Consider the following 10,180-nt stretch of genomic DNA (forward strand, 5'->3'; position numbering starts at 1 on the left):
GCGATGGCCTCCCTGCCTCAGTTTCCCTTGCGGTGCGGCGGCGTGCCGCGGGGGGCCGGAGCGCGCCCCTTCCCCGGCCGCGCGAGGCACCGCTTCCCTCCCTCTGGCTCCCGGCCACCTCCGTTTCTGCTGCCAAAGGCGTCCGTTTCCTCCGCGGCCGAGGTCGGCGGCTCCCTGCCCGCCGTGCCCGGCTCCCGCGGCTCCGGGGGGGACCAGCAGGCAGGGGCGAAGCCCCCCGGCTCGGCGCCGTGCGGGCAGGTACTGCCCGAGCCCCAAGCCGAAAGGGAGCCCGAGCGCCTGGAGAGCGCGGTGATTTGTTCGGCGAAGGGCAGGGAACCGAGATTAAAAAAAGCCCTGCTAAGATCAGAAACTCTGGCGCGCACAGTGCCCCATTGTTGAGCTGTCACACTTCCCTTTACTTTATTGCTTTTGTCCAACACCCTATTGTTCCACTTCCTTTTGTCCCCTATTCAGAGCCCTGGCTTTTCATTACCCAGCCGGCCTTGTTGTTTTCGTTTCTTTTGTTTGAAGTTCCTGAGAGGAAGGTTTTATTTTCAGCGGTTTGATTAATTCGCAGCTTGAGCTGGGCTTTGTTTGTTATGTAATTGCTGCCCGCAGCCAGGTCCAGCCCTGGCCCCAGCCCGGGGCCCGCAGCCCGCTCCCGAGCTGCCCCTCGCTCCCGTTTTCGGAGCCGCAGGAGCTCGAGGAGGTCCGAGGCCCCTTGCAGAAGCAGCGCTGCCCGGTGGTCCCCGCCGCCCCGTCCCCACCTCGGTCGCCCCTGTGCTCCCGCTGTCCCCGCAGCCTGGCTCCTGCCTCCGCTAGGGTTCCCTGATGGCCTTCTTTGCCCGTCATCCTGCATGGAAAGCGAGCTTGGGGAGGGCAATGTTTGTTCCCGTTCTTGCTGTGCAGCGTGCGGGTTGGTGGCCCTTAGAGGGAAAATCCCTGCTAGTACCGCTGCAGGCCATCTCTTCCCCCTTGGACATGCCTAATCCCTTTGGAGTGCATGCACGTTGGCTTGTCGCCCTGCTCCTGGGCCAGCGGCGGCCACAGGGGGATGCGGCTTCTGCACCGCAGCGCGTTCGTGGTCGCTCCTGGGTGCTGCCACCCCCAGCGGAGCACCTGGCCGCGGCTCCGCAGGGCCGGCGGGCTCGGACGGCAGCGGGATTTACTCCGGCCCCAGCAGTCATGATGCCCCGGGGCCGGCTGTCCCCGCGCCCTGCACCGGCCCCTCGCCTGGCCCTGGCTTGGCCGGTCCCAGCTCCGAGACGCGCCAAGGACTCCCACTGGAGCGATTCTGGTTGAGATCCCAGGCATTGTTTAGCGGGGCCAGGATTTCCATTTCCCTTTGGAACAGGAAGCTGCCTGCCGTCCTGCAGGCTTTCTAGGCACGGTCGGCTCGCGAGCAGAGAGCCGGGGCCTCCCGGGGGCTCGGGTTCAGCACGGGTCTCCGGTGCCGTGGGCCGACCGTGGCCGAGTCGCGGCGTGTCTTGGGTTCCTCTCCCGTAGGCTGTTAGCCGAAGTGCAAAGGCCCACGCTTGCATTGCCCCTAAATCCCATGCTTTTAGGTGGGTTTACTTTGGGGCTTTGTTTATCGCTCCATTGCCTTGGTGGCCTGGAGGAAGGAGGTGTGTTGGGTGTGTTTGGGCACCACGGCGAAGGGTGACACCGGCGCCCTGCAAACTGGGGGCAAGGGCTGGGAAAGAGGGTACCCGTCGCCTGGGGGTGAGCAGAGATGCCCCGTGGCTCTGCTGACGGCCCTGCCGGCCCCGCAGGATGTCCATGAGGAGCCCCGTTTCTCCCCACCTGGACCTCGATGGAGCTGGCAGCATGGTGAACTGCACCATCAAGACGGAGGAGAAGAAGGAAGGCTGCTACGAGTCCCCGCCGGGGGCTGCACCGAGCGCCGAGCCCCATGCCAACGACTTGCCGGGGCCGCCACCGAGAGAGGGCACCGACCCCCAGGCCCTGCCGCAGGTGGGTCCGGGCTCCGTGCGCTCCCTCCGCCGCAGGGGGACCGAGTCTGCTGGAGATGCCCGGTGTGGGCATTGCACCACTTAGGAAGCATTCAGATTTCCGCAGGCATCCAGGATGAACTCGAATGCTGTGGCCTTTCTGCATTGCCACCTTCAATGTCATTTTTTTTTGCTCTCATCTATGGTAGTGTCAGGCCACCAGTCCCCAGTCCCATATGTCTTGCGGGTCAGTGCTGCCAGTGCAGCCTTACCCCGGTGTGTCCTGCCTGGCTGGCAGAGCTCTGCAGCCTGGGATGCGCTGGCCTCTGACCCCAGGCAGACGGGGATTGTTTTTTCCCTGAACGCTTATTCTTCATCCTGAGGAAATGAAGCTGAAACCTGAGGCTCCCCTAGGCTTTCTGGCCATTGTCGATGCTCTCGGGTCGGCCCTGGGATCTGAGCACTTTTGCCTGATGCGTGGAGCCATCCCTGGCCGCCTGCAGACATGCTCCGCTGTCCCTCCGCAGAGGCCTGGATCAACCCTTTCATTTTCCCTTTTTAATTGCTTTTGGGTTTTGTCTCTCCCTGACCAGTAGCCTCAGACCCACTCCCACCTCTGCCCCTAAGGGGAGGCTGGGGGCTCAGAGCAGCAGGGCAGGCTAAATAAATAATAGCAACCTCTTGCAAACAAGTCTTTGCACCATGAGAAAGAGATGCTGTCAAAAACTCCCTGGCAGCTCCCCAGCCCAGGGAATGTGCTGTAGGGAAGTGTGGTCCAGCCAGGCTGGGCTGTCTCAGAGCATCCCCTACCTGGAGACCTGTGACTCTCCCCATCCATGGGGGTCCCCGGCGAGTAACGCTTTGCATGTTGCAGGAGTCCTGCTCGCCGGCCAGCGAAGCGCTGGAGTCCAGGCGGTCTGCCTTCGAGCCTACCGTCAGCAGCCAGGAGAAGCTGGACTTCAACAGAAACCTGAAAGAGGGTAAGAAAGGTTTCCGAGCACCTCTGAGACCCCTGGGACCGACTTCCCCACTCCCGGGGGCTTGCTTTGGGCCTCCCGGCGTTTTTGCAAAGCTCTGCTCTGCGGGATGGGAACAGCTATCCCGCTTCATGGTGCAGAGCCGCAAGCTGTTCTCACCGAGCTTTCCTCTCCCTCGCTCTGCCGGGCTGCCTCCCGGTGTGTGCCGACGGCAACAGTTATGCCGACCATTGAGAAATTGCTGTCTAGTGACTGGAAAGAGCGGCTGCTGGGCCGAAACACCATGGAGTCCAAAGAAGTGAAAGGTGAGCCTCGGCGCTTTGCTGCCCACCTCCACCGTGCTCCCTTTTGCTCTTTGTGCCTGAACACGCTGGGCTGGAAACCCTGTGTTTCTTGGGCTAGTAGGAGGAGAAATGTGGCTGTAATTTCCCATATTTAATCAAAATGTGTAGCTTTTTAACAAAATATATTCGCTTAATTGGGGGCGGGGGCAGGCCATCACTGATAAAAGAGTGCAAGGACTTGCCTCTGACTGCACAGAGGCAATGCTGAAGCAAGAAGGTTCACTAGCCCTTCCCTGAACACGTCAGGGGTTTCACATCCCACTCTCATGCTCCCTTAGCAATGCATCGCCCACAAGCACCCAGCTACAGTTGGGATGGTGTTCACCCACCCACGAGCTCCTGACCAGTAGCTGCTTGGCTTCTTCCTTGGCCCAGGAACCCAGGAGAGCCTGGCGGAGAAAGAGCTCCAGCTACTCGTTATGATCAACCAGCTGTCCACGCTCCGGGACCAGCTCCTGACGGCCCACTCGGAGCAGAAGAACATGGCAGCAATGCTCTTCGAGAAGCAGCAGCAGCAGATGGAGCTGGCGCGGCAGCAGCAAGAGCAGGTGGGTGTCCGCTGTTCTCCTCCTTCCCCACCACCGTAACCCCGGCCGTCCCCGCAGCGGGAGCAGAGAACCGGGGAGAGCTGGTTATCAGGATCATCCATCCCCTCGTGGATCCCTTGGGCATGAGGCGGGCAGTGCTGCTGGCTGCTGGTGCAGGACCAGGAGGATGGGGGTCCCCCTCGAAATGGTGGGAGTGTGGCTTCGGCATCATCTGCCCCCCCAAATCCCTCCCCTTTTCTGTGTCCTCCCTTGTCCATCCCAAAGGCTTCCTGTTTTGCTCCATGGTACCAGGAGAATATGAGTCGTACTTATCCAGCCCCTTTCTGCATGTGCAGGTGGATGAGTGTCCGAGGAAATGAGAATTGCACTCTTTAAAATAATTAAACCACACTGGCTCTTTTCCTGACCCTTCTTTCTCCTTTGCTCTTGAACATCCATTTTTTTCTCTCCAACAGCCCCTGGGGGTACTATGTGCAAGGAGGATGTCCCCAGGCACGTGTTGGGGTGTGGGGTGAAGCATCATCCCGCCAGCGCTTGTTTATCTCTCCCCCTGCCCCTCGAGGTGTCTCAGACGTGCCCCTGGGGAGCTTGCTGGAGTTGCCAAGCAGAGCTTGCCCATAGCCCTCGGGAGTCTCTGCAGAGTGGCTGTCTCTGCTGTGCCGGTGCGCAGGCAGTTTGTGCCTGACTGTAGCCCCAGCAGGGTCCCTGGGGAGCCGCTTGTGAGTCCCCCGGCAGAGTGAGTGCCCCACTTCATGGTGCTGTTAAAGCCACTTACCCTCTTTGTCTCCCTTTCCACCAGATCGCAAAGCAGCAACAGCAGCTTATCCAGCAGCAGCACAAAATCAACCTGCTGCAGCAGCAGATCCAGGTACAGGTGGGGGACACCTCCCTGGGACACCCTCAGCCCCCAGCAGCTGCAGCCTGTGTGCCCGGCTCGTGTCCCCTGTCTGGGCCAGGCAAGGGGGCTGCACCCCCTGCCATGTCCCACACCAGCTATCAGGTCTCTCTGCATCTCTCCTGTCTTCCCTCCAGCAGGTCAACATGCCCTACGTTATGATCCCTGCCTTCACCCCCAGTCACCAGCCCCTTCCCGTGACTCCGGACTCCCAGCTAGCTCTGCCCATCCAGCCCATCCCTTGCAAACCAGGTGAGATGGGTCCCCAGGGCCCAAGGCTGAGGGATGGGACTACCCAAGCCGTGCAGTGTGGCCATCCCCCACAACGGCTCTCCCGGTCTCCTTCCTGCAGTGGATTACCCCGTGCAGCTGCTGCACAGCCCCCCACCTCCGACGTTGAAGAGGCCCAGCGGCTCAGGCCACCTCCAGATGCAGGTACAGCCCCAAATTGCCCCCTGCACCAGAAGCCAGAGTCCTGCGGGCTTGTGCTTCACCCTCCCTTCCCTCCTCTGCAGGAAACCTCGCAGCCACTGAACCTGACAGCCAAACCCAAAGGCTCCGATCTCCCCAGTGCCTCCAGTTCACCCAGCTTGAAGTTGAACAGCTGCCAATCCCTCACTCCTAGTCACGGGGCCACAAGGGACCTACAGACGAGCCCGTCCAACCTGCCTTTGGGTGTGTACCCAAACACGCCTTCGCTGATGGATGCTCCTCTGGCCTCCAGGTCCAGAGATGGTTCCTCTCCTGGCTGATTCCACCTCCCTTAGACAGAAGACATCTCTGCTCCCTGGGGTCTGTCCTCCCTGGGGTGTCCTCAGTGGACAGAAGCCACCTTACTGCTCTGTGTCACCCCATAGGGCTGAGCAGCTCCTGTTGTGATTGCTGGGGTGGGACTGGGTGCTGTGGGGATTTTTGGAGGTGCTGATGGATGCCCCACGCTGGTTTGTCACCAGGGTTCCTGGGTGAAGGCGACGCTATCACCAAAGCAATCCAGGACGCGCGGCAGCTGCTGCACGGCCACAGCGGGGCCATGGAGGGGTCGCTGAGTAACCCCTACCGAAAGGTGAGCAAAACCTGCTGTATGGTTGTGATTCATCTCACCTTACCCCACCAGTAGTGGCCACACTCAGGGCCTCCATCCATGGGGAGGTTCCCCTCTTAGGATCTGCTCAGGCGTTCTGGCTCTGTCCTGCCCCTGGCTGGCAGTAAATGCCCCTCTGCTCTCTTGTAGGACCACATTGGGATTGATTCTTCCCCAGGGAAGGAGCGGATGGAGGAGACCCCTGCCCATAGGCTGGACGAGGCCTTGTTAACCTGTGAGATGGATGGTAAGGAAGGCACTGTGCCTGAGCTCAAGAGAAGCTAAGAGCACCAGTGTAATCCACAATCTGTATTTCCTAATGTCTGCTCAAAACTGTCCCTTAGTTTGTGAATATCTAACACAAGGCCCCAAAAGCTCAATTTTCAGGAGCTGAGACCCCCCCCCCCCCACAGCTCCCTAGCTGAAGCCAGTTTCTTTTCCTAAAGGATCTAAGAACCCACAACTCAAGGAGAATCAAGAGGTTTGCAGTCCTTCCCGCAGCTGGCCCTAAGATATCCCTTTTGAGATGCTAACATGCATGCTTCTGAAGTTAGCCAACACTTGGGTGTTCCCCTCTGAGCTTTGCCCACGCAGCATTTGAAGGTCTAAGGGAAGAACCTAGTACAGTGTATGACTTTGCTGCAGGTTTAAAGCTTTCCCTCTGCTTTGCAGGCTGCTGTTTGCTCCTTCTTCGTGTCTGCATTTCATCCTTGGTCCTAACCTTTCTCACTCTACCCTTTGCAGGCTCACGGCACTTCCCTGAGTCCAGAAACAACAATCACATAAAGCGACCCATGAATGCTTTCATGGTATGGGCAAAGGATGAGAGGCGGAAGATTTTGCAGGCCTTCCCAGACATGCACAACTCCAGCATCAGCAAGATCCTAGGTAAGTGTTCCCGTACCAGTGCATGGCTTACTCTGCTCGGCTGGCCCAAGCCTTCCTTGCTGCTCCCGCTCTTGTTTGAGATGACCCTGTGCCTCCCAGGTGCGAGGCCAGAGCTCAGTTTGGCTCCCAGCTTGGGTCAGATGGAAGACAAGGAACCAGCCAGAAGAAGGTGTCATCTCCAGCCTAAAAAGTGTAAGGCACTGTCCTGCCCTGGGGCATCAGCAGGATCCAGAGCATGTGGCCTTTTGCACAAACAGGGCTTGGATGACCATTTCCAGCTCACGCAGCAAAGCCTTGAGGGCAGATTCCTCCTCTGGCCAGTAATCTCCTAGCCAGGGTCCACAGCCCAGCACTGCTTTAGCAGGAGAGCAAATTTTTCCCCTCAGAGACAGGATTTGAACTAGGCGCTGGGCCCACTGTCCTCCAAAACATACTATCTCCTACGAGGATGCTCTTTCTTCCTCTCTTGGAAGTTGAGGCATGGGGTTTTCTTGTCATCATCTCACATAAACCTACCAAAGCCTTGCATCCGTCGGAGCCCCACTCTTGCCTGCCCTGAGCCTCACATCCCCTCTGTGCCCAACTGTTCTCCAGCCGTTCTGTGTCCCATCAGCCTGGTGTGACCCAGGTTTTCAGCTCTTGCAAGTGTCTATAACAACACGGACCCAATCCGGCCATGTCTTGCACCCTTCTGATGATGACGGGTCTGCAGCAGCTCTGTCACGCCAGCCCTTTGCCTCGGCTGTGGTCACGTATAGTGTGGCCGTTTCACCCTGGCCTCGCGCAACCCCTCTAGCTATTAAAAGAGAGCAGCACAGTCTCCGAAAAGCCTGTCCGAAGGGCTGGGAACAAGCGTACAGCGGCGCAACAGAGGGGTTTTTGTGGGTTACCTTCAGCAGACGCACCTCGTTTGCCCTCGGACTCATTTCAGCAGCTCCACTATTTAAAGAAGAAACAAAACAAACCCCTGGCTTTTCCCTTTGAAGGATTGTGCTGGCAGGATCTGGGCGGTTTGCGTCTTGCAACCGACGGGGCTGCGGGATTCAGGAGCAGGTGGTCTGTGGTGTGCTGGTTGCTCTCATCGTAGGTGTCCGCAGCTGTAAATAACTAGTGTGGTTCTTGCCTGGGGAGCCTGAGCTGGTTTCTGCTCGAGGAGTGCAAATTTAGCAGGTGAATACCTGTGCACGAGCGGTCCGGAGCCGATACTAGCCCAGGCCGGGGGGCTTTCAGTTCCTGCGTGCTCTGCCTGCACAGTGGCTCCCGAGTCCGAGCCAGTACGAGGGCGAGTGGCCAAATGCACAGGGGAGGGAGCAGCCCAGGCGCTGCAGACACCTGGGCCTTGCGGATGACTGTTTGCATGCCTCCGTGCCTCGGTTTCCCTGGGACAGCAGGAGCGACGCCTGACTCCCAGTGCAGGCGTTGGAGACGGAGCTCCCTGGGGCAGCCGGGCCGTGCTCGGAGGACACGCAGCGCCTGCCCGGCCGGCTGCGAGCCCCACTGTTGCGGGCCGGCACGCTTTGTGCTGCGCCCTGTGTCGGGTGCTGGCAGGGATGACAATAAAGGTCACCAGCGAGGGAATTTGAGTCACATGGCAGCACGGTCTATTTTAGCTGCAGCACCTGCTCGCCATACCTTGGAGAGGGCAGAGAAGCAAAAGCCCTGGCCGAAGAGGTGACCCAGGAAGGTCAGGGAGGGACCTGGTCCCAGCACCGCAGGAGGGTGCTAGCCGCGGTGCGGGGTCCCATGTGGGTGCCCCGTGTCACGTGGGACTGTGGCATCTCTCCCGGCCCCAGCAGGCGCTCAGAGCAGCTGCGGGTCGAGGCTGCAAGGCATCCTGGCTGCATGCAAAGGCAGGCGCCGTGTGCATAGATAACTGTACGTGCCTTAATCCCCCTCTTGCGATGGGTATTCGTGGCTTGTGCACCCTGGCTGCGTTACAGCAGGTGGGGCAGAGGCACAGCGAGGCAGGAGGTAAGCGTGCCCGGCGGGTCCTCTCTGCGCAGGCTCCCGGTGGAAGTCCATGACGAACCAGGAGAAGCAGCCCTACTACGAGGAGCAGGCCCGGCTGAGCCGGCAACACCTGGAGAAATACCCCGACTATAAGTACAAGCCCCGGCCCAAACGCACCTGCATCGTGGAGGGGAAGCGGCTCCGCGTGGGCGAGTACAAGGCGCTGATGAGGAACCGGCGGCAGGACGCCAGGCAGGGCTACTTGATAGGGTAACGCGCCCCTTCCTTCGGTCCGTCTGTCCGTGCGTGCCGGGGCGCGCTCCAGGCGGGTGTCCCGGGCGGCCAGGGGAGGCGGCCGAGGGAAGCGACCGGCTCGGCGCGCCAGCCGGTGATTGCGTTCCCCTGTCCCGCAGGCCCCAGGGCGGCCAGCTGCCCGCCGCCGCCGCCGCCTCCGACGTGCTGTACCCGCGGCCGGTGGGCATGCAGCTCACGCCGCCCCTGGTGGAGCACTACCTGCCCCGCGCCATGGACCCCAACATGCCCGTCATCGTCAACACCCGCAGCCTGAAGGAGGGCGACGGCGGCGACGACGGGCACTCGGTGGCGGACGGCGAGGCGTACCGATACAGCGAGGAGGAGGACTCGGAGGGCGAGGACAAGAGCGACGGCGAGCTGGTGGTGCTGACGGACTGAGGACGCCGGGGCTGGCTGCTGCCCGGGGACACGGCAGAAGGGATGAGCTGGGAGCAGAAGGAGCTTTGCAACCCCGGCGCAGCTCTGCCGCCGGCCTGCGCCCCGTGCACGCGCGCGCGGGTGCCCCTTGCTCGGCCCCGCGGAGGCTGGCGACGGGGCAGAGCTCGGTGCAGCCCAGGGCGCCGCCTGGGAGCTGGGGAAGCCCCTGGCTTGCGCAGGCATTTTGCAATGGGGGAAAGCGAGCAGAAGCGACGTGCTGGGGCGCTGGCATCGGGCCCGTTCCCCGCGGGGACCCGGCCACGGCGGGGATGCGCCGAGCCGGCCGCGTCAGCTAGCGAAGGCAGGTCCCCGCGGAGAGCCGGGGAGCCTCGCCTGCCGGGGTGGGTGCACGACGGGGCACGGGTGCTGCTGCCGCGTCCGCGCCGGTCCAGCCCACCCGCCGTCCCCGCACCCTGCAGCTTTTCCCACTCCTTCTTTAGAGGCTGCCAGTAAATCCCCGTGGAGCCAATTTTAGCTCTTGCCCAGCCTGAGCACGAGCCAAGGGCCCCGAGGAGCCCTTCGCGCTTCTCACAGCTCTGGCCCGCTCTGTAAATAAAGCGGGGGCCCGGTTCCCAGCTGTGCCGCTAGCCGCTGCCCCGTGCCCCCCCCCGTGCCAGCCGGGCACGCGGCCCCCTCCGTCCCCGGGCATCTCTGCCGCTCGCGCCCCGGCTCTGCGAGCCGCAGGCTCCGCCTGTGACCTGCATTGCAAAAACCACAGAGGAAGAGAAAAATAGCAGCAATTAAAAAAAGGAGAGAGGGGGAGGTGGGGGGGGGAGAAAAAAAAAAAAAGGAAATCGTGAAAAAAACCCAAAC

At 61.1% G+C, this 10,180-nt stretch overlaps 1 protein-coding gene across 14 annotated transcripts in view; it reads left to right on the forward strand.

Moving 5' to 3' along the window:
* SOX13 (SRY-box transcription factor 13) overlaps positions 1–10,149 on the forward strand; it is a 45,754-nt gene extending 35,605 nt beyond the window's left edge. For 7 of the 14 annotated variants that reach the window (XM_068917912.1, XM_068917907.1, XM_068917910.1 and 4 more), the window contains 13 exons: positions 1,773–1,974; positions 2,827–2,932; positions 3,148–3,234; positions 3,649–3,821; positions 4,621–4,689; positions 4,854–4,968; positions 5,069–5,151; positions 5,232–5,391; positions 5,670–5,779; positions 5,948–6,044; positions 6,542–6,685; positions 8,689–8,905; positions 9,049–10,149. In XM_068917912.1, coding sequence (XP_068774013.1) covers positions 1,774–1,974; positions 2,827–2,932; positions 3,148–3,234; positions 3,649–3,821; positions 4,621–4,689; positions 4,854–4,968; positions 5,069–5,151; positions 5,232–5,391; positions 5,670–5,779; positions 5,948–6,044; positions 6,542–6,685; positions 8,689–8,905; positions 9,049–9,328 — 1,842 coding nt within the window. In that variant the 5' untranslated portion in view covers position 1,773 and the 3' untranslated portion in view covers positions 9,329–10,149. The remainder of the gene's footprint in view (positions 1–1,772; positions 1,975–2,826; positions 2,933–3,147; positions 3,235–3,648; positions 3,822–4,620; positions 4,690–4,853; positions 4,969–5,068; positions 5,152–5,231; positions 5,392–5,669; positions 5,780–5,947; positions 6,045–6,541; positions 6,686–8,688; positions 8,906–9,048) is intronic. The other 7 variants (XM_068917916.1, XM_068917913.1, XM_068917914.1 and 4 more) reach the window with 3 other exon arrangements.
* The last annotated feature ends 31 nt before the right edge of the window (positions 10,150–10,180 follow it).

This window comes from Struthio camelus, chromosome 24, assembly GCF_040807025.1.
Source record: "Struthio camelus isolate bStrCam1 chromosome 24, bStrCam1.hap1, whole genome shotgun sequence".
Classification (NCBI taxonomy): domain Eukaryota; kingdom Metazoa; phylum Chordata; class Aves; order Struthioniformes; family Struthionidae; genus Struthio; species Struthio camelus.